Source organism: Apodemus sylvaticus, chromosome 13, assembly GCF_947179515.1.
Source record: "Apodemus sylvaticus chromosome 13, mApoSyl1.1, whole genome shotgun sequence".
Classification (NCBI taxonomy): Eukaryota; Metazoa; Chordata; class Mammalia; order Rodentia; family Muridae; genus Apodemus; species Apodemus sylvaticus.
Genome location: NC_067484.1, coordinates 5,001,747 through 5,023,951, shown reverse-complemented (window position 1 = coordinate 5,023,951; position 22,205 = coordinate 5,001,747). Strand labels below are relative to the sequence as shown.

The 22,205-nt window shown below is 39.2% G+C and overlaps 1 protein-coding gene across 1 annotated transcript; it reads left to right on the top strand.

Annotated features, from left to right (window-relative positions):
- The first annotated feature begins 2,607 nt into the window (after positions 1-2,607).
- Positions 2,608-20,667, top strand: LOC127663880 (zinc finger protein 431-like). Its single transcript, XM_052155664.1, has 4 exons — positions 2,608-2,749; positions 11,719-11,845; positions 12,038-12,098; positions 18,973-20,667. The coding sequence occupies exons 1-4, from the start codon at positions 2,747-2,749 to the stop codon at positions 20,399-20,401; spliced, it is 1,620 nt and encodes a 539-aa protein (XP_052011624.1). The 5' UTR covers positions 2,608-2,746; the 3' UTR covers positions 20,402-20,667.
- Positions 20,668-22,205: the final 1,538 nt, after the last annotated feature.

The following is a 22,205-nucleotide window of genomic DNA, read 5'->3' as shown; positions in this document are numbered from 1 at the left end:
GGGATGAGACTGGGGGGCCTTAATACTAAGCAGTTTATTGCCAACATATTTAAAACACAGTACTTTTTTGGAAAAGATTTCCAGGTAACAATCAGTCCCATCAGTTCAGTCCAGGTACATAATAAATCTTAATAAGTAACTACATAGAAACTCTTTTACAAAGTACATGTGACTATGAGGTTGGGTTCTATAGCTGAAAGACCTAGAATTTAATGTGATCTCTGATGAATAGCATAGAGGTTAGCTCGCCATAAAGTGCATGGGACATCTCCACAAATGATGACTAACAGTCTAGGGAAGCAAGAGTCTGGGATAATCATTCAGGGGAATTTAAGTTACATCTGCCTCTATTTCAGAAGGTAGGTGAGATCTGTCTCACAGATAGTAGAAATCACATGGTCATTAACAAAATTCATTCTGAGGCTTTTGGATAGAATGCAGGTATTTTATCTCTTTCATTGAGAAGAAGACCCTGTTTGTTTAGCATCCATGGATTTCCTAGTGATCTGTGGATTCAAAGACCTTTGTACTCTTAACATTTTCTTGCTCATTAAAGAGTGGAACTCTCCTGTAAGTGGGACAATTAGCCTCAGGCAAAGATGATGTTCCTATTTGGCTATTCAGTGCAATGTGATCAGTCATATACACACAACCAACAGAATGGACTCAGCAAGTTTTATTCATATCTTTGAACATACTTACTTGACTTTCAGCTAAGATCTTGCAGTATAAGGTGAACATTCCAGAGACATTTCTGTCTATCATTTTTATGATTTACATATGTTTCTGTTGACTTTGAATTAAGAATGTCCTTACATATCTCTGCCTTGACAATGTGACCATGTTCAGAATTTAACTTAGCATGCTTAGGAATAGACAAACCTATATGTTATCCAGGTTCCATAAGTAAAATCTAAATGCTTCCTTTGTCGAAGAAAATTATTGCTATGGAAAGGACTCCCATGCTTTCCTTGCCTGCCACAGGAAAAAAAATCACACCTCTTTTGTCTTGGCTTTTGTGATGGCTATTCTTGACTATATCTGAAATTATCTAAAATCCCAAGAGTTGTGTACTGTGGAAATTTTTTTCATAATTACAGCTTTTGAAATAGAAAAACCCTTCTTTAACCTGGCTCTTTTGAGGTGATAAGATTTAGGTCACATAGTAGGAGATATATATATATATATATATATATATATATATATATATATATATATATATATATATATAAACATTGAAAATGGTAACTCTTGTTTTCTGCTTGCCTTACCACTGGCTAGCAAGTTCCTTTTTTTATTGGCATTAGAAACTACTTCAGAATTCTGGTATATACTGAAGACCAGCTGGACATACAATATGGACCGAACCACTATTAGCTAGCCATTTTTGGACTAGTTGAATCACAGCCAGCGAAATATTCTAATAGAGCCACATTCTGTCAGGTCAGTTCAGCTAGAGAACCTTTACTAATATAGCTCTGTGTGAGAATGTGTGTTTACCTTCCCACTGAGGAAGCTATGCTGGTTAACAATAGTGCTCCACAGGGGTTGTCATCTGTTTCCTGTTTTTTTTCCCAAGGTTCTCATACCTACCAGTGAAAACTCCCTGCAGTTTACCCAAACCCAGCATGAAGGACTCAATCCAAGCCAAATTAAAGTATTTGCCAGTTTATTGGGAGCAGCTCTCTAGTGGGTTCACTGATCCCTAGAAACCAGAGGGTTCACTAGTCCCAAGGAAGTCAGAGAAGTTGCTATGGGGAGGGGGGGGGAGAGAATGGGGGCGGGGCGGGGGGGGGGGAGAGAAAAGAGCAAGCAAAGCATGCAGGGAGAGAAAAATGAAGGGAGGGACAGGGAACATGGAGGGGGATGGAGAGGGAGGGAGGAGAGAGGGAGAAAGACACAGAGACGGGGAAACAAAGAGCACACAATGTCTGGATTTTACAGGAAGCGCTTCTGGGGGAGGGAAAGCCCAGCTCCTAGTCTAGAAAGTTCAGGGTACAAGGCAGAGTACATGTGGGGACTGAGGAGTGCTGGGAGAACTTGGAGGTCCAGCCAGCTTTGGTGTGCTCAATGTCCACTTCAGCTGCTTGTCCCAGGTCTGAATCCCAACAGCCACAAAACAAAAATTTTGTTTCTGAAAATCTCTCTTTAATTGTTAATGTCCTGGGCACTCTTCCATTTGTGGGACAGATTGATAACTGAACTGCAAGTTGAGTTATGCAAGCTATCTACCCTAATTGCAGGAGGAAGAAAGGAAAGAGCCTACTGGGTGTTGTGAGAGCTCAGGCTGAGGTCAGGACCTAGTGAGCACAGGGCCACTACCCACTGAGGGGAGGAGGACCAGGTGGCGGCTGAGCTGTCCTAGCTGGAGTGGTGGGTCCTCCCTTGGGCTGGGTGGGGAGACAGATGGGTAGGCTATTAGAGAACAAGCACAAGTGCTGCTGCAAATCCCCGTGGATCTGGAAAAACGACTGGCCCTGGACTGGAAGTCTGGGCTGAGAACCTTTACAAAGTGTCATTTCAGGACACTCTAACCTTAAGGTAGGTGCTCTTGTCACTCAAGACTCACTGGCCAATCAGAGCCTTCAGGAGAACCTGCCAGTCAGAAGAAGAGGCGGTTTCTTCCGGGTCCCTTGCTGCAGGTTCTGCTTAGTAGCTGAGCAGGCTTGAATGGTCCTGTGTGATGTGTTCGCTGACCTGCTGCTGATACTGTGAAGCGCACTCAGGCAAGCTCCGAAGTTGTGATATGGTGAGTACAGGGTCTATGCGGACAATGGGGAGGAGCAAGCTTCCTGGGGCTGGGTGGGAACCGGCGGCCAGATGCGGTCACCTCAGAGGTCCCTTGTTCTAGCCACTCTCTGGACCCAGAGGTAGCCTCTAAATAACTTCCGGATCGTGTAAGCGAGGAGCAGGGGGCTGAACAGCGGGAGCTAGTGTGGTGGGTCTTTTCTCGGGCTGAGAGGGAACCAGCAGCCACCTGTGAGGTCCCGTGAGATCCTAGCCACTCGCTGGCCCCAGCGGTAGCCTCTGAATAACTTCACTGTGAGGGCTGTATCTAAGCAGAGCACTTGGAAGAATGGCTTGTGTATAGAAACATCCTTGGCATAATGCCAAACTCGGAGAGTCCTAGTTTCTACACGTTTTTAGCACTTAATGTTAGGGTGTACAATCCATTTCCAGTTAATTTTGTGTTATGAAAGTTATAAAAGTCTTTAAATGTGTTAGGTAGCAACTTAATATCAAGTTATGATGTAAAAGAGTAGACTTGATGATATAAAGAATTTACTAATGGTTAGGAGAGTCACACTTAGTATAATTTAGCTGAAGGAGGACTGCCTGTAAAACGCCCCACAGACAAATAGAATGCTTAACCAGGTCTGTTAGAGATTAGAATGGTGGATATATTTGTTCACAAGGAATGTCCAGAAATATGGCTCCAAACCATAACAAAGGAAACAACCCTGATTTACAACCAGCCGCTAGGCACATCCCCATATTAAAGAGCAGGCCTCTAACAAGCTGCTAGGTAGGGTATTACAGGATCACAATCAACATTATGGTCTGTGTGCCATAAAAGTTCAGTTTTCTTCTTGAGAAAAGCATAGTTCTGCCACATGGGCAAGTTGAAAAGTGGTGACAATCATTTGAAAAGGAAAAAAACAAAACAGAAAACACTGTTGTGTTTAGTGCTGGCCTGAACAAGCAAGGCTTTTCTGGAGGTCTCCACATATATAGAGTGACATAGTTCCTTCTGCACCCCTGTTGAGGTTTGGTCTGTTGCTATGTATTGCAAAGCTAAATTTTGTACCGGACGGTCTAAACCCATAAGTGAATTCTTGCCATTACAAACTTTTGTTGTACAAATCTTGTTCTTAATTTAAATGTATTGGTTAAATAAAACTGGCTATAGCCAGTTACTGGAGAGATTAGAAGAAGGTGGGTTTTGAGTTACCTGATTGGGTGGAGAGCAAGAATAAGGGAGGCCATGAGGAGAGAGGACAAAGCACCACAAGTGCAGAGGTGCCCTGAGCACTTGGCAAGTGTTTTTGCAGCTCATCACTGGGGAGGTTAGATTAGAAAAGCAGATTATGGGTTACTCCCCAGTAATTGGCGAAGACTAAAATAACCATAGTCTCAGTCTCATTTATTTGTAAGCTAGTCAGGAAAAGCATAAGTTGATTCTACTACAAACCCAGGAACATGCTTACAGAGCCAGTAACTGGGCCTAGGCCCTGGGAGCTTTCCCTAAGGCCCTCAGGTATAGAAATAAAACAGAATTCCTTCTCTAAAACCTGGAATATGCGTGGAACAGCTGGTAATGGCCTGGGGCCAGGGCTTTTGGGAGGAGTTGCTTCCTATTCTGAGAACACGAGTTTCCACCTGTGGGACTGTGGTTATCAGTCCCAAGGCCACTTTAAGTTTGGTGAGTAATGCTTTTGAGATACACCAAATTTGCCTTATGTAGCACTATTTGATTAGACTCTTCCCTAGTGTGCCCCATTATATGATGTGTCTACTATCTTCATAGTTTCCTCATGTTTCTGCTGCCTTCATAGAAGTCTTCCATTTCCTTCCATTTCCCTCATGTAAGTAGTATACAAGATGGTATTCTTAAGAAACATACTTAGCATAAGACACAGCTTGTGCAAGACCTTCTCACCCCATCTTTTATACTTTTTACCTTCTCCTTTTCCTGTGTTTTTCATTATCTGGGACCTTCCACTTAGGACACTGTCACCAACCTGCTGTTTTGGAGCACTGGTATACTTAAGAAAAAATCTTGGGAATATCTTTACTGTGTAAATTTCCCATCTGTCTCAGTGGCTAGACTTGCAGTCTCTAGTCCATATTTAAATTGTTCAAAAGAATCTGGGAGCCTGAACCTAAAAGGAGAAAGATCCTTGAATCTAATTTTGTTCCTTGTACTGGACCTGCTGGCATGTATTGAACAGTCTCTGAGGTAGGAGCAAGGATTAAAGATAGGAAAGACAGAAAGAAAATGCAAAGTCAAGAGTTAGATTTAGGAGGATTGCTGGTTAATACTGCAGCAACAGCAACCAGCAGCAGCCAGCAACAACCAGCTGCTTCGAGTTAATTTTCATAGCCTTTTTATACCTCATAGTACCATGGGAAGCAAAGCCACAAGCTAACAGAAACAATTTCCTGAAATCTGTTCTTATCCGGAGGCACCTTCCTGGTCCTTCCACCAAGGTCGATAGAACTTTTAGCCCCTTGCCTTGAGCCTCAGATGTACCTCCTCTTATTGTTCCATGCCTCAGCAGTCTGGGAAATCTGCCAACAGACCCTGACCCACCTAGACTCTTCCTGGGAGGCAGACTTCTCTCTGTCTCTGGCTGTCTGTGTGTTTGTCTTTCTCTCCCTGAACTGTACTTTCTCCCTATTCCCTCCCAATTGATCCCTCCCACTCCTTTCCCCATCAAATCCCAGTCTACTCACAGAAACTATTCTATTTCTCCCTTAAGGGAGATCCATGCTTCTCCTCTATAAGCCTCTTTTTTACCTAGCCTCTCTGAGTTTGTGGAGTACAGCTTGATTATTATTTACCTAATAGGTGATATCCACTTATAAGTGAATACATACTATATCTGTCATTCTGTGTATGGATTACCTCAATTAGGGTGATTTTTTTTTAATTTTTATTTTTTAGTTGCATTCTCTTGCCTGAAAATTCATGATGTCATTTTTTAAAAGAGCTGAGTGATAGATACTCCATTGTGTAAATATACCACTTTTTTTTTGTTTGTTTGTTTTATATACCCATTCTTCAGTTAGGTATCTCTAGGTTGTTTCCAGTTTCTGAATAGTATCAATAAATACACTATGAACATAGTTGAGCAAATATCCTTGTGGTAAAATGGAGTACCTTTTGGCCCAAGAGCAGTATAGTTCAGTTTTGAGGTAGATGAATTCTCAGTGTTCTGAGGAACCATGATTCTGAGGAAATACTAATTTCCATGATGACAGTATTAGTATGTACCCACAAACAGTGGATGGTTGTGGTTGTTCCCCTTTTCTCCACATTCTTGCCAGCATGAGCTTTCACTTGTGTTATTGATCTTAGCCATTCGGACATATCCAAGATAGATTCTCAAAGTAGTTTTGAGGCCGGGCATCGGTGGCACATGCCTGTAATCCCAGCACTTGGGAGGCAAAGGCAGGCAGATCTCTGAGTTTGAGGCCGGCCTGGTCTACAGAGTGAGTTCCAGGACAGCCAGGCTACACAGAGAAACCCTGTCTTGAAAAAACAAACAAACAAACAATCAAAGTAGTTTTGATTTGCATTTCCATGATGGCTAAGATGGTGATGATTTTTTTTAAGTATTTCTCAGCTTTTTGAGATTCCTCTGTTGAGAATTCTTTGTTTAGATCTATACCCCATTTTTGATTGAATTTTTTTGCTTTGGAAAGTCTAGTTTCTGGAGGTCTTTATATATTTTGTATATTAGGCCTCTATAAGATGTAGATTTGGTAAAAAAGAAATCATTTCCCATTCTTTAGGCTGCCTCTTTGTCCAAATGACTGGGTTTTTGCTACTTTTAATCTAGTTTCTATTACTGACAAAGAGGAGAAACAAAGTGCATAGAATGAGTGTTGGCCTGCAATTTCTTTGATTTTTTTTTTATTATAGTCTTGTAGTTAATGTTTACAGACTTATACATCTGTCTGCTTTTCTCCTTTTATTTGTGGTGCCATCTATGTTGTGTGATTTGATTCATTATAATCTATATTGTTTCTCTGGAACATGATAGGCCTCAACCTATTTTTGTCTTCTGAAAATTTGCTATGTTAATGAGTTTCTTGAGTTTAAGATAGTTTGTGAAACAGTTTTAGTTTCATCTTCTTGATCTTAAGGGATCTCCTCATTTCTTGGCAACTCTGTTTTCCAGTTGTTGCACTCATCAATTTTTGGGTTCTTGCTACTTAATGTTATTATATGTATGTTATTGTCTCTGAGTCCTAATTAGCTTCAGTTGTGAACATTTTATAGCCTACAGTCATCTGAGGAAGCCTCACTTGAGGGCATGCCCTCATCAAAATGGGTGGATGCTGTGTTAGTGAGAGATAGTGTTCAGTAATGATTGATGTGGGAAGGCTCTTCCACTGAGGGTGGCAGTATCCTTAAGCAACTGTGCCTGGGCTGGAAAAGAAAGCTGGCAGAATATGATACAGTGACCAATCAAGAGGGCCAAGCTAGGGAACAATGTTTGTCTATGGGTTTTGTCTTATTTTGTTGAAGCTTGAGTTTCTAGCCTAAGCTCCCAAATCCAAGATTGTGGATTGTGATCTGACAGGACTAAACAAGTGAACCTATACATTAGCTGAGATGCCTTTGGTTAGAGAATTCAATCACACCAGCAGAATAGCAAGTTAGAACAGCAACAAAAAAATGAAACCAAGAAAAAAAAAAAAAAAAAAAAAACCAAAAACCAAGCAAACAAAAACTGCAAAAAGTGATGTTGTTACTGAACAGAACCTGGAAATGTTCTCCTTTGGAGGAATGTGAGAAATATCCGGACTTGAGATAGTAAACAGCACAGAAAGCGGTACTCAGAGCTTAATCAGCTGTTCTTCTAGTACCTGGAAGATTGGAGCATTGTGAGTAATGCAGTCAGAACTCATAGGATTTCAGTGGAAAATAGACTCCATAAAAGATTTAGCCAGAGGCCATTTGTCTATTTTCACCCAACATGTTTCTTATTCTGCTCATGCCCTGAGAAATTGCATAAGGCAGAATGAAAAATAATTGGCTGTATTCCTAGATAGAATATTAAATCTGTTAGATAATTATTGCTAGTAACTCATTCAAGACGACAGTGGAAGAAAAGCAATTAGTGGGGCAGAAATAAATGCAAAGTCTGTGGCTTGTAGAGAAAAATAGCACGGGGAAGTTTCACATGGCTGTCAAATGCTGAAACAGAAGCATGAATTTTCTTTTTAAGTTATCAAAGTAATTTATAATATTTAAATGTCTCTTAAATATACATGATATCTTCTGAAGCTAAAAGTAATATGTACTCAAACAGTTTTTATCTATTTGGAATTTTAAAATATGATAGAAGAAAAAGAAAATCTCTTATGAAGTCCTCTATGAAAGGAAATTGTGACAAGTTCCTAATTAGACAGAAACCAGTCCATATCCTAGAGAGAATATGCAGAGTAACTGTGGAGAAGCATGAATTTTTTTTTCTTTTTTTTTTTTTATTTGATATAATTTATTTACATTTCAAATGATTTCCCCTTTTCTAGCCCCCCCCACTCCCCGAAAGTCCCGTAAGCCCCCTTCTCTTCCCCTGTCCTCCCTCCCACCCCTTCCCAGTTCCCCGTTCTGGTTTTGCCAAATACTGTTTCACTGAGGCTTTCCAGAACCAGGGACCACTCCTGCTTTCTTCTTGTATCTCATTTGATGTGTGGATTATGTTTTGGGTATTCCAGTTTTCTAGGTTAATAACCACTTATTAGTGAGTGCATACCATGATTCACCTTTTGAGTCTGGGTTACCTCACTTAGTATGATGTTCTCTAGCTCCATCCATTTGCCTAAGAATTTCATGAATTCATTGTTTCTAATGGCTGAATAGTACTCCATTGTGTAGATATACCACATTTTTTGTATCCACTCTTCTGTTGAGGGATACCTGGGTTCTTTCCAGCATCTGGCAATTATAAATAGGGCTGCTATGAACATAGTAGAGCATGTATCCTTATTACATGGTGGGGAATCCTCTGGGTATATGCCCAGGAGTGGTATAGCAGGATCTTCTGGAAGTGAGGTGCCCAGTTTTCGGAGGAACCGCCAGACTGCTTTCCAGAGTGGTTGTACCAATTTGCAACCCCACCAGCAGTGGAGGAGTGTTCCTCTTTCTCCGCACCCTCTCCAACACCTGCTGTCTCCTGAATTTTTAATCTTAGCCATTCTGACTGGTGTAAGATGAAATCTTAGGGTTGTTTTGATTTGCATTTCCCTAATGACTAATGAAGTGGAGCATTTTTTAAGATGAGAAGCATGAATTTTTAAAGAGATTATTTATCACCACTAAAGAGAAGGTTCTGGCCTCTTATACCTTGGCGCTACCTCTGAGGTGCCTGCCATCTGTTTTGCAGCATCATAGCTGCCCTTCACCCTCAGGTGAAGTACAAGATCATTAAAAAGAGGACCAAGAAGTTCATCAGGCACTAGTCAGATCGATATGTCAAAATTAAGCAAAACTGATAGGAACTCAGAAGTATTTCAAGACAGGCTTTCTCTGTGTAGCCCTCGCTGTCCTGGAACTCACTCCGTAGACCAGGCTGGCCTCCAACTCAGAAATATGCATGCCTCTGCCCACGAGTGCTGGGATTAAAGGTTTGAGCCACCACAGAAATATTGACAGTGGTGTGAAGAAGATTCAAGGGGCAGGTCCTTATGACCAACATTGGTTATGGGAGCAGCAAGCACATGCTGCCGAGCGACTTACACAAGTTTCTGGTCTACAATGTCAAGGAGCTGAAAGTGCTGCTTATGTGTGACAAATCTTATTGAGCTAAGATCACTCAAAATGTTTGCTCTAAGATCCGAATAGCCATCGTAGACAGAGAGCACAGCTGGCCATCAGAGTGAACAATCCCAGCACCAGGTGAAGAAATTTGTTGACTAAGTCAAAAAGCCCCCAGATACAGTAATGCCTTTGAACACTTATCTCTCCTTTAAGGCTTTCATTGGGGGAGCTTATAATGTTAGAGTCCAAGAATCACTGAAGAAAGAGCTCCCAGACTCATATAGTTTGCAAAGGCAAATGTGAGCTTTGCAAGCTCAATTTAAAGTCAGTTAATGGAATTCCAGGGAGGAGTAGGTGAGCTTTGTCCTGTTTGGTTGGCCCAATTTCCAGGGTTTTGGATGTCTTTGGGATTGGTCAAGGTTCTGGGGATTTTGAGGGACTTTCTAAAACCAATGCTGATTAACTATTTTTGGCTCAGTCTTGGCTCAGGCTTGGTGGTAGGTGCAGCTCCTGATTGGCTATCTGTGCAGGGTGGTTTTCCTCCAATTGACTTGTTTTGGGCTTTTTCGCTCTAGGAAACAGAAACTTAGGCCTTGTCTCTCAAATGGCTAGTTTGCAGCCTGTCATAGAGTCAGCCTGACTCTCACCAACTCAGTCCTCTCAGTAGAAGCTTTTATAGGAGGAACTTTTCTAGATTCCTTATTGGGGATGAGATTTGAGTGTCTATAGACTCAACCTGTTTCTTGTATGTATGTGTGTGTGTGTGTGTGTGTGTGTGTGCCCTACTGTGTTGTCGTTGGACTTGATTAGTCAGCTTCTTTCTTATGTTGTCTTGCCTTCACCATTATAGACTCTATCCCTAGCTCACATAAGATGCAGTTGAAGCAATTGTTATTCAGTGCTAAGATATTTTGCAGGCCTACTGTTTTTATATTTTTAATTTTGCTGTTTTTGTTTTCCATTTTTTTTCTTTATGAAGACAAAGTTTCTCTGTATGGCACTGGCCATCCTGAAAGTAGATGTGTGGTACATGTGGCTTCATTAATGGTCCACCTGACTCTGGCTCCAGAGTGCTAGAATTAAATATGACATGCCTGGCTATATATATATATATATATATATATATATATATATATATATATATATATATATATATTATTGGCTTATGGGCTTGGAATGCAGTTTTTGATACATGTTAAGCATACGCTGTTGTGTTTATCTTCATCCACATTGTGAATTTTGAAATTCAAGAGAATATTTTATTTCTTAGAATGACATGTATTCATGATATTAATACTGTGAGCTTTCTGAGTCACTGAATTGCAGGTGCATAACATTCTTTCTTCCTGTTTTGTTTGTTTTGATTTTTTTGAATGAATATGAGTATTTTACCTGTGTGCATGAATATGTACATCATTTATGCCTGATACCCATAGTAATCAGAAGATGTCTTCAGAATTCCTGATCTTGCAGAAATGAATAGTTGTGAAGCAATTGGCAAATGAGCCCAATTATTTGCAAGACAAGCAAGAGCTCTTCACTATTGAGCCATCTCTTATGTCCTAGTTAGATTCAAAATTTACATTGCTAATATTTTCATCTGTCCATTTGTAACTATTGAAAGATGCATCCCATTTTAGTAAGATCTTGTTACTGTTACAGTTGAAACTGGGGCACTTTGGGATTCTAGAAGGTGAATACAGAACTGGAGTAGATGTTTAATTCTTTGTAGGAACTTAATTAAAAACCTCTGAGTTCTTTCTGTCTTTCTTATTTGATTTTTACAGGGGAGAGAGGGTCTTAACATAAACCTCTGGCTGTCCTTGATAGACCAGGCTGGCAGCCAACTCTGCCTCTACCTCCTGAATGCTGGGATTAAAGGCATGAACCAGTATACCCAGCTTGCCCATCATTTTTTGTAATTAGTAATTGTTCATATAATTTCTCTGATGTGTGCTTAGTAGTGTTTGCTCCTCTCTCTCTCTCTCAATTAGCATTTCTCTTGCAAGGCTATATCTTGTACAAAGAGCAAAGAATTGACAGAAGTGAACTTTATTATTCAGTTTCCTTCTAAGATGACTTGGTAATTACATCAGAACTTCTGGGTCAAAATATAAGTGGGAGAAGCACCAGAATCATAGAAATATATTATACATAAAGCATATATTTATAGTGATGTTAGGATTATGGTTTTTGTTGTACACATGTATGGGATATTTTAGGATGCAGTGACCTATGATGATGTGCATGTGAACTTGACTCGAGAAGAATGGGATTTGCTGAATCCTTCACAGAAGAATCTCTACAAAGATGTGATGCTGGAGACCTACAAGAACCTCACTGCTATAGGTAAGATAGTGAATTTTCTTTCACTTTTTAAAATAAGCAAACAACTGTTTCTTGGTTTCTGATGCTTTTCTGTAAGTTTAATTGAGAATGAGGAAGAATGAGATGAATAAATTAGGTTCACTAAAGATAGTAATCTAAATTTTGCCTAATTTCCAATAATATATCATATATTTTCTGGTATTATTTTTTTAGGCTACAAGTGGGAATGCCATAATATTCAAGAACATTGTAAAAGTTCTAGAAGACATGGAAGGTAATTTTCTCTTTTTTTATTCGATATATTTTTTTTAATTTACATTTCAAATGATTTCCCCTCTCCTGGCTCCCCAATTCCCGAAAGTCCCATAAGCCCTCTTCCCTCTCCCTGTTCCCCCATCCACCCCTTCCCACTTCCCTGTTCTGGTATTGTCCTACTCTGCTGCACTGAGCCTTTCCAGAATCAGGGGCCACTCCTCCATTCTTTTTGGACATCATTTGATATGTGGATTATGTCTTGGGTATTCCAAGTTTCTAGGCTAATATCCGCTTATCAGTAAGTGCATACCATGATTGATCTTTTGAGACTGGGTTACCTCACTTAGTATGATATTCTCCAGCTCCATGAATTTGAAGAATTTCATGAATTCATTGTTTCTAATGGCTGAATTGTACTCTATTGTGTGTGTATATATATACCACATTTTTTTGTATCCATTCCTCCATTGAGGGACATCTGGGTTCTTTTCAGCTTCTGGCTATTATAAATAGGGCTGCTATGAACATAGTGGAGCATGTATCCTTATTACATGCTGGGGAATCCTCTGGGTATATGCCCAGGAGTGGGATAGCAGGGTTCTCCAGAAAAGAAATGTCCAGTTTTCTGAGGAACCGCCAGACTGATTTCCAGAGTGGTTGTACCAGCTTACAGCCCCACCAACAGTGGAGGAGTGTTCCTCTTTCTTTACATCCTCACCTTTAATCTTAGCCATTCTGACTGCTGGGAGGTGGAATGTCAGGGTTCTTTTAATTTGCATTTCCCTAATGACTAATGATGTTGAACATTTTTTAAGATGCTTCTCAGCCATCTGAAGTTCTTCAGTTGAAAATTCTTTGTTTAGCTCTGTAGCCCAGTTTTTAATAGGGTTATTTGGTTTTCTGTGGTCTAACTTCTTGATTTTTTTGTATATATTGGATATTAGCCCTCTGTCAGATGTAGGGTTGGTGAAGATCTTTTCCCAATTTGTTGGTTGCCTATTTGTCCTATTAATGGTGTCCTTTGCCTTACAGAAACTTGGTAATTTTATGAGGTCCCATTTGTCAATTCTTGATCTTAGAGCATAAGCTATTAGTGTTCTGTTCAGGAACTTTCCCCCTGTACCAATGTCCTCAAGGGTCTTCCCCAGTTTCTTTTCTATTAGTTTCAGTGTGTCTGGCTTTACTTGTAGGTCCTTGATCCCCTTGGAGTTGAGCTTAGTACAAGGAGATAAGGATGGATCAATTTGCATTCTTCTGCATGCTGACCTCCAATTGAACCAGCACCATTTGTTGAAAAGGCTATCATTTTTCCACTGGATGTTTTCAGTTCCTTTGTCAAGGATCAAGTGGCCATAGGTGTGTGGGTTCATTTCTGGATCTTCAATCCTATTCCATTGATCCACCTGCCTGTCACTGTACCAATACCATGTAGTTTGTAACACTATTGTTCTGTAGTATTGCTTGAGGTCTGGGATACTGATTCCCCCAGAAGTTCTTTTACTGTTGAGAATAGTTTTAGCTATTTTGGGTTTTTTGTTATTCCAGATGAATTTGAGAATTGCTCTTTCTAACTCTATGAAGAACTGAGTTGGGATTTTAATGGGTATTGAATTAACTCTGAATATTGCTTTTGGCAATATGGCCATTTTAACTATATTAATCCTGCCAATCAACCAGCATGAAAGATTTTTCCATTTTCTGAGGTCTTCTTCCATTTTCTTCTTCAGAAACTTGAAGTTGTTGTCATATATATCTCTCATTTGTTTGGTCAGAGTCACACCAAGATACTTTGTATTCTTTCTGACTGTTGTGAATGATGTCATTTCCCTAATTTCTTTCTCCACCTGCTTATCCTTTGAGTATAGGAAGGCAACTGATTTGCTTGAGTTGATTTTATAACCAGCCACTTTGCTGAACTTGTTTATCAGCTGTAGGAGTTCTCTGGTGGAGTTTTTGGGGTCACTTAAGTATACTATCATATCATCTGCAAATAGTAATAGTTTGACTTCTTCCTTTCCAATTTGTATCCCTTTGACCTCCTTATGTTTTCTAATTGCTCTAGGTAGTACCTCAAGTACAATATTGAAAAGATATGGAGAGAGAGGGCAGCCTTGTCTAGTCCCTGATTTTAGTGGGATTTCTTCAAGTTTCTCTCCATTTAGTTTGATGTTGGCTACCTGTTTGCTGTATATTGCTTTTACTGTGTTTAGGTGTGGGCCTTGAATACCTGTGGTTTTTGTATTACCGTAATTGTGGCTTCATAGAAGGAATTGGGTAGTGTTGCTTTTTTTTTTTTTCCTATTTTGTGGAATAATTTGAAGAGTATTGGTATTAGGTCTTCCTTGAAGGTTTGATAGAATTCTGCACTGAAATCATCTGATCCTGTGCTATTTTTGGTTGGAAGACTTTCTATGACCCCCTTCTATTTCTTTAGGGGTTATGGAATTGTTTAGATGATCTATTTGATCCTGATTTAATTTTGGTATTTGGTATCTGTCTAGGAAATTGTCCATTTCCTCCAGATTCCCCAGTTGTATTGATCAAAAAATCATCAGATCCAGTTTGTAGTAGGATCTGATGACTTTTTGAATTTTCTCAGTTTCTGTTGTTATAATCCCTTCATTTCTAATTATGTTAATTTGGATACTGTCTCTGTGGCCTTTGCTTAGTCTGGCTAAGGGTTAATCTTTCTTGTTGATTTTCTCAAAGAACCAGCTCCTGGTTTTGTTGATTCTTTGTATGGTTCTCTTTGTTTCTACTTGGTTGATTTCAGCCCTGAGATTGATCATTTCCTGTCTTCTACTCCTCCTGGGTGAATTAGCTTCTTTCTGTTCCAGAGCTTTCAGGTGTGCCATTAAGCTGCTAGTGTATGGTCTCTCCCGTTTCTTTTTGGAGGCACTCAGAGCTGTGAGTTTTTCTCTTAGCACTGCTTTCATTGTGTCCCATAGATTTGGGTATGTTGTGACTTCATTTTTGTTAAATTCTAAAAAGTCTTTGATTTCTTTATTTCTTTTTTGGCCCAGGTATCATTGAGTATTGTTCAGCATCCATGTGTATGTGGGCTTTCTGTTGTTTTTGTTACTATTGAAGACCATTCTTACTCCATAGTGATCTGATAGGAGGCATGGGAATAGTTTGATCTTCTTATATTTGTTGAGGTCTGTCTTGTGGCCAATTATATGATTGATTTTGGAGAAGGTACCATGAGGTACTGAGAAAAAGGTATATTCTTTTGCTTTAGGATGAAATGTTCTATATATATCTGTTAAATCCAATTGGTCCAAAGCTTCAATTAGTTTCACTGTGTCCCTGTTTAGTTTCTGTTTTTTTGATTGGTCCATTGAGGAGAGTGGAGTGTTGAAGTCACACACAATTATTGTGTTAGGTGCAATGTGTGCTTTGAACTTTAGTAAAGTTTCTTTTACGAATGAGGGTGCCCTTGAATTTGCAGCATAGATGTTCAAAATTTAGAGTTCTTCTTGGTGGATTTTTCCTTTGACCACCAAAAAGTGTCCTTCCATGTCTCTTTTGATTAGTTTAGATTGAAAGGCAATTTTGTCTGATAATAGAATGGCTACTCTGGCTCGTTTCCTGAGACCAGTTGCTTGTAAAATTGTCTTCCAGCCTTTTACACTAAGGTAGTGTTTGTCTTTGGCGCTGAGGTGTTTCCTGTATACAGCAAAATGTAGGGTCCTGTTTTCTTATCCAGTCTGTTAGTCTATGTCTTTTGGGGAATTGAGTCCATTGATGATAAGAGATATTAAAGGATAGTGATTATTACTTCCTGTCATTTTTGATGTTATTTTTATATTTGAGTTGTTATCTTCTTTTGGGTTTGATGAAAGAAGGTTACTATCTTGCTTTTTCCAGGTTGTAGTTTCCCTCCTTGTATTGGTGTTTCCCCATATTATTCTTTGTAGGGCTGGGTTTGTGGAAAGATATTGTATAAATTTGGTTTTGTTATGGAATATCTTGGTTTCTCCATCTATGGTGACTGAGTGTTTTGCTGAGTATGTCTTGGCTGGCATTTATGTTCTCTTAGAGTCTGCATGAGATCTGCCCAGGATCTTCTAGCTTTCATGGTGTCTGGTGAGAAATCTGGTGAAATTCTGATAGTTCTTCCTTTATATGTTACTTGGCTTTTTTCTCTTACTGCCTTTAATATTCTTTCTTTGTTTAGTATATTTAGGGTTTTGATTATTATGTGACAGGAGGTATTTCTGCTCTGATCCAGTCTGTTTGGAGTTCTGTAGGATTCTTGTATATTCATGGGCATGTCTCTCTTTAGGTTAGGGAAGTTTTCTTCCATAATTTTGTTGAAGATATTTGCAGGACCTTTCAGTTGTAAATCTTCACTCTCATCTATGCCTATAATCCTTAGGTTTGGTCTTCTCATTGTGTCCTGGATTTCCTGGATGTTTTGGGTTACAAGCTTTTTGCATTTTGCATTTTATTTGACTGTTGAGTCAATGGTTTCTATGGTATCTTTGGCATCTGAGATTCTTTCTTCTATCTCTTGTATTCTGTTATTGATATTTTCTTCTATGGCCTCTGATTTCTTCCAAAGGTTTTCTATCTTCAAAGTTGTATCCCTTTTTGATTTCTTAGTTGTTTCTCCCTCTGTTTTCTGATCCAGGATTGTTTTGCTCAGATCCTTCACTTGTTTTTTTGTGTTTTCCTGTAATTCTTTAAGCGATTTTTGTGTTTCCTCTGTCATGACTTCTGTGTGTTGACTCCTTCATTTCTTTAAGGGGTGTTTGCGTTTCCAACTTATTGGCTTCCATCTGTTGACCCATATTTTCCTGAATTCCATTAAGTGATTTTTGTGTTTCTATTGTAAGGGTTTCTAACTTATTCATGTTCCCCTGTATTTCTTTAAGAGATTTATTTATGTCCTTTTGTGTTCCTCTAGCAGCATCATGACCAGTCATTTCAAATCCAAATCTTGTTTTTCTGGTGTGTTGGGGTATCTAGGACTTGCTGTTGTTGGAGAATTGGGTTCAGACGCTGCCATATTGCCTAGATTTCTGTTAGCAACGTTTCTACATTTGCCTTTTGCCATCTTGTTATCTCTGGTGTTAGTTGGTCCTGTTGTCACTGGCTAGTGTTTGAATCTCCTGTGAGCCTGTAATGCTATTTCAGCACCTCTGGATGACTGAGTTACCCCTGGCACAGATTGGTGATGTGCTGCCTTCCTCTTGGGTGCCTTTGGAGCCCTGGTGTGTCCTGCCCCAAGTTGTCTCTGTGAACCTGGTGCTGCCTGTCTGCTCCTTCAGGGACTGATCATGGCAGATGCTCCGGGGATCTTTTCCAAGTACTGATCCCTGTGCAGGGCAAAAGATCCCCCAACCGGTTTGGTGCACAAATGGCCCGCCAAGCTTCCCAGGCCCTGGATCCAGGTAAAAGCCTGACAGGCTTAGGCATCAGCGATGTTAGCTTTGGGCTATGTCTGCTAGTTGGCTCTGTCAGATAGCCAAGATGGCAAGGCGCACCCCTGCAAGTGCTGGGCAGTCTGCAGGGCAATGGACCCCCTGGCCAGGTTGGCACACAGATGGCAAACCGAGCTGCCCAGTGCTTGGGTTCAGGCAAAAGCCTGACAGACTTAGACCCAAGCTTTTTTAGCCACACACCATGTCTGTGTACCTGACGCTGTCAGATCTCTCTGGATTCTGGGAGCCAAGATAGTGGTGTACCCCTTGTAACTGGCTTGCAGGAGGCAGAGGTCTAATGGGGCTTAAGTGTGGTAAAAAGCGCTGCAACTCCACCGCATGCAGATGGCTGGCTAGAGGTGGCCAGTGGTAGTGGGCACAGGAACTGGCGATGTCCCTCTCTGGAAGGTAATTTTCATGTGCAAGTGAGTATGAAGATGCCTCTGAAGAAATGTTAACATGTCCTGGAAGTTTTAAAGAAAAGCAACAGTGTAAAAAAACACTTTTTTAAGTGTATTATTAAATTCTCACAAATCCATGTACCTCAATGTTAGGTGTCTGATTTGTGTTTGCAAGGCATTCCTCTATGAAAACAATCCTTAACAGATATTACTATTCGAATCATAGCCACATTTCAGTTACTCTGTAGAACTGACAATCTATATTTAGTTTTATACCACTCACATATTTCAACAGCTAGACAGACAGATATATAATAGATGATAAGTATATGTTTCTAAGAATCAAATATTATATACTAAAGATGATTACTCTTATAGTAACATTGCTAAGTTTAAGTTAGAGGGGCAGTTTATAAGAATCAAGAGTTTTGTTGGGGAGAAACCTTAAGTCCTATACCACATGTCTATGATGAACAAAAAGTCAAACTGTGTGAATGCAATGTGGAACTCTTTCATTTGTCATTCTTCTTTTAAAAGATGTATCATATATCACAATGGCTACAAGCCATGTGAACATAGGGATATTTAAAGAATCTATGTACCTCTCTCTCTTTCCCAGTACAATTAAAATATATGTAGTAGTCCCCATTTGAGTAGGCTTTCTCAGTGTGATACAAGTTTATAATTAATTTGTTTTCCAATTTTATTGGGAATATACCCATAAACTCACACTGTAGAAAATCCCTGAGTACTAGAAATGTGGAAATTCTTTTCTGTTTGTCCTGGTACACTTTGCCAATATAGTATGCAAATGTAGTATATTTCACAATATAAGAAAGTTTGTGAATGTACTCAGTGAGGTAAAGCTCTGAGCTCTTCCATTTTTCTTCAAATATGTGAAAACAGATGCTACAAATGTGAGCCATGTAATAACACTCTTAACATTACAGGTATCCCCAAAAATGCACAACAACCCATAATGTAGGGGAATCCATGAATGCAAGCAAAGTGATAAAACCTTAAGATGTGATTCCTATTTCACATATGCCAATTATCTTTGCAGGCATGAAAGAAGTCATACTGGAGATAAACCCTCTGAATACACTCAGTATGCTAAAGCATTTGCATGTCACAGTTATCCTCAAAGGAATGAAAGACTTCATACTGGAGAGAAACTCTATGAAGGTATTCAATATGATGAAGCCTTTACATATCACAGTATTCTCCAAATACATAAAAAAACACATGCTAAAGAGAAACCCTACAAGTGCAATCAATGTGATAAAGCTTATTCACAGCATAATCATCTCCAAAGACATAAAAGAACACACACTGGAGAGAAACATTATGAATGTAAGCAATGTGGTAAAGCCTTTGCATACCATTCTGAACTTCAGAATCATGAAAGGATTCATACTGGAGAGAAACCTTACAAATGTAATCAATGTGGTAAAGCCTTTGCACATCATTGTAATCTTCGAGTGCATAAAATAATACATACTGGAGAGAAGCCCTACAAATGCAATCAATGTGATAAAGCTTATTCACAACATTGTAATCTCCAAATACATAAAAGTACACATACTGGAAAGAAATCCTATAAATGTAATCAATGTGATAAAGCCTTTGTATATTATGGTCATCTTCAAAGACATGAAACAACGCATACTGGAGAGAAAGCTTACAAATGTAATTTGTGTGGTAAAGCCTTTGCATCTCATCGTTATCTCCAAGTACATAAAAGAACACATACTGGAGAGAAACCTCATGAATGTAATCAGTGTGGTAAAGCTTTTGTATATTATGATCATCTTCAGATACATAAAAGAACACATACTGGAGAGAGACCCTATGAATGTAATCAGTGTGGTAAAACCTTTGCAGCTCATCGTTATCTCCAAGTACATAAAAGAATACATACTGGAGAGAAACTCTATGAATGTAATCAATGTGGTAAAGCCTTTTCATCTCATAGTTATCTCCAAGTACATAAAAGAAAACATACTGGGGACAAACCTTATGGATGTAATCAGTGTGGTAAAGCTTTTGCATATCCTGGTTATCTACAAGTACATAAAAGAACACATACTGGAGAGAAACCCTATGAATGCAATCAATGTGGTAAAGCCTTTGCAGGTCAGAATGTTCTTAAAAGACATGAAAAAATTCATACTGGAGAGAAACCTTACAAATGTAATGAATGTGGTAAAGCCTTTGTGTGCAACACTAGTCTCCAAATACATACAGCAGCACATACTGGAGTGAAACTTTATGAATGTAAGCAATGTTGTAAATCCTTTGCCTCTCGTGGCCAACTTAAAAGTCATGAAATAATTCATACTGGAGAGAAACCCTACAAATGTAATGTATGTGATAAAGCCTATTCACGACATAGTCATCTCCAAAGACATAAAAGAATACATATTATGAATGTAACTAATGTTATAGAGCCTTTACAGGTCACAGTGATCTTCAAAGGTGTGGTGGTTTGATTATGCTTGGCCCATGGCAAGTGGCACTATTTGGAGGAGTGGCCTTCTTTGAGGAAGTGTGTTACTATGGCAGTGGGCTTTGAGATCCTATGCTTAAGTTCCACCCATGGCAGAAGAATCTTCTGGCCACCTTCTGATCAAGATGTAGAACTCTCATCTCCTCTAGCACCATGTCTGCTTGGATACTGCTATTCTTTCCACCTTCATAATAGACTGAACCTCTGAATCTGTACAGGACTCCTAAATAAATGTAGTCCTTTGTAAGAGTTGTCTTGGTCATGGTATCTTTTTCACAGCAATAAAACCCAGATTAAGATCAAAAGGCATAAAAGATATCACAGTGGAGAGAAATCCTATGAATGTGTTGAATATGGTGAAGCCTTTGCACATTTCTATAGTTCTTAAAACAGAAGTATTCACACTTCCACTCACTGAAATTCTGTGAATAGAAGCAATGTACAGCCTTTGCCCTTCACAGTTGTCACTGAATGTAGAAAATAACACATACTGGAGAAAAGCCTTAATGCTCAGTGTGATAAAGTCTGTTTTAAAATCTGCATAGATCCATAACAATTCAAATACCTGGTCAAAGTAAATACCAAGAGTTATTGTAATCAAGCTGTTTGAATTAAAATGTTAGGTGTTAGGGTTAAATGTTGGGGATTAAAGATTAGGGAGTTAGGATTGGGACTTAGGGGTATGGTTTTGAGTTAGAAGGTTAGGGCTGGGGGATTAAGGGAATAGAGGTTAGGGTTTAGGAGGGTTAAAATTAGGATTTAGCTTTGGGGGGGTAAGGTTAGGTTAGGTTTAGGGGTATTAACGTTAGGGATGTTAAGATTAGAGGGTTAGGGAGGGTTAGGGTTATGGGGAAAAAAGCGATAGGGTTGAGAGGGGTTACAATTAGGGTCACAGTAAGGGTTAGGGTTGGGGGGAGGCTAGGGTAGGGTTAGAGTTAAGGGAGTTAGGATAGGGTTAGGGTTAACATTAGGGTTAGGGTTGGGTTAGGGTTCAGGTTTAGGGTTAGGTGTTTAAGGTTAGGGGGTTAGAGTTAGGCATTTAGAGTTGGAGGTTTAGGTTAAGGGGTTAGGGTTGTGATTAGGGTTGGGGGTTATAGTTAGGGGGTTAGGGTTAGGTAATTTGTTGAAGTTCTTTTCTTTCAGCTATAACACATTGCACACTGTTTTATAAAATTCATGAGGAATATACATGAAATGAATGTTATTCAGAGTCCTGTCCTAAAGTAAGTCAGTTACAAATATTAAGTTACTTAATGTGTTTTGAACATGATGCCTTTTGTGAGAAACATTCTTGTTTTCTAAAAAATGTACCTTTTACTGCCTAATATGTTTATGCTCACAGTACATTTGAAGATTAAAAGAAATACTCTTCTAGATATTAGCATGGAAAGGAACAAGCATGCATTCACATTGTAGTGTGTTTTGTGTAGCATCTGTGTTAGAGCACTTTTCTTCCAGCTATAATGCATTATACAGTGTTTACTGAAAAGTGCATGCAAAAATACAACATAATAATGAATTACAGTGTTGCGGATTATAGAAAAACACTTATGAATAAGAACTTCCTAATCACATTTAGAACATGACATCTATTGTGTAAAATGTTCTTGTTTTTCTCTAAACAATATACTTTTAATGCTTAATGTTTTTAAACTAACAGTATATGTGCAGTCTGAAAGAAACACTCTTCTGGTATTAGCACAGAGAGAAACATGCATGCATTCACATTGTGTGTTTTGTTTAGTGTCTATGTTAAAACATTTTTTGTTCTAGTTATAATACATTGT

Coding starts and splice junctions, on each gene's coding strand:
- LOC127663880 (XM_052155664.1), top strand. Junction 11,846..12,037: donor CAAGAACCTCACTGCTATAG/GTAAGATAGTGA, acceptor TTATTTTTTTAG/GCTACAAGTGGGAATGCCAT. Junction 12,099..18,972: donor AGTTCTAGAAGACATGGAAG/GTAATTTTCTCT, acceptor TTATCTTTGCAG/GCATGAAAGAAGTCATACTG.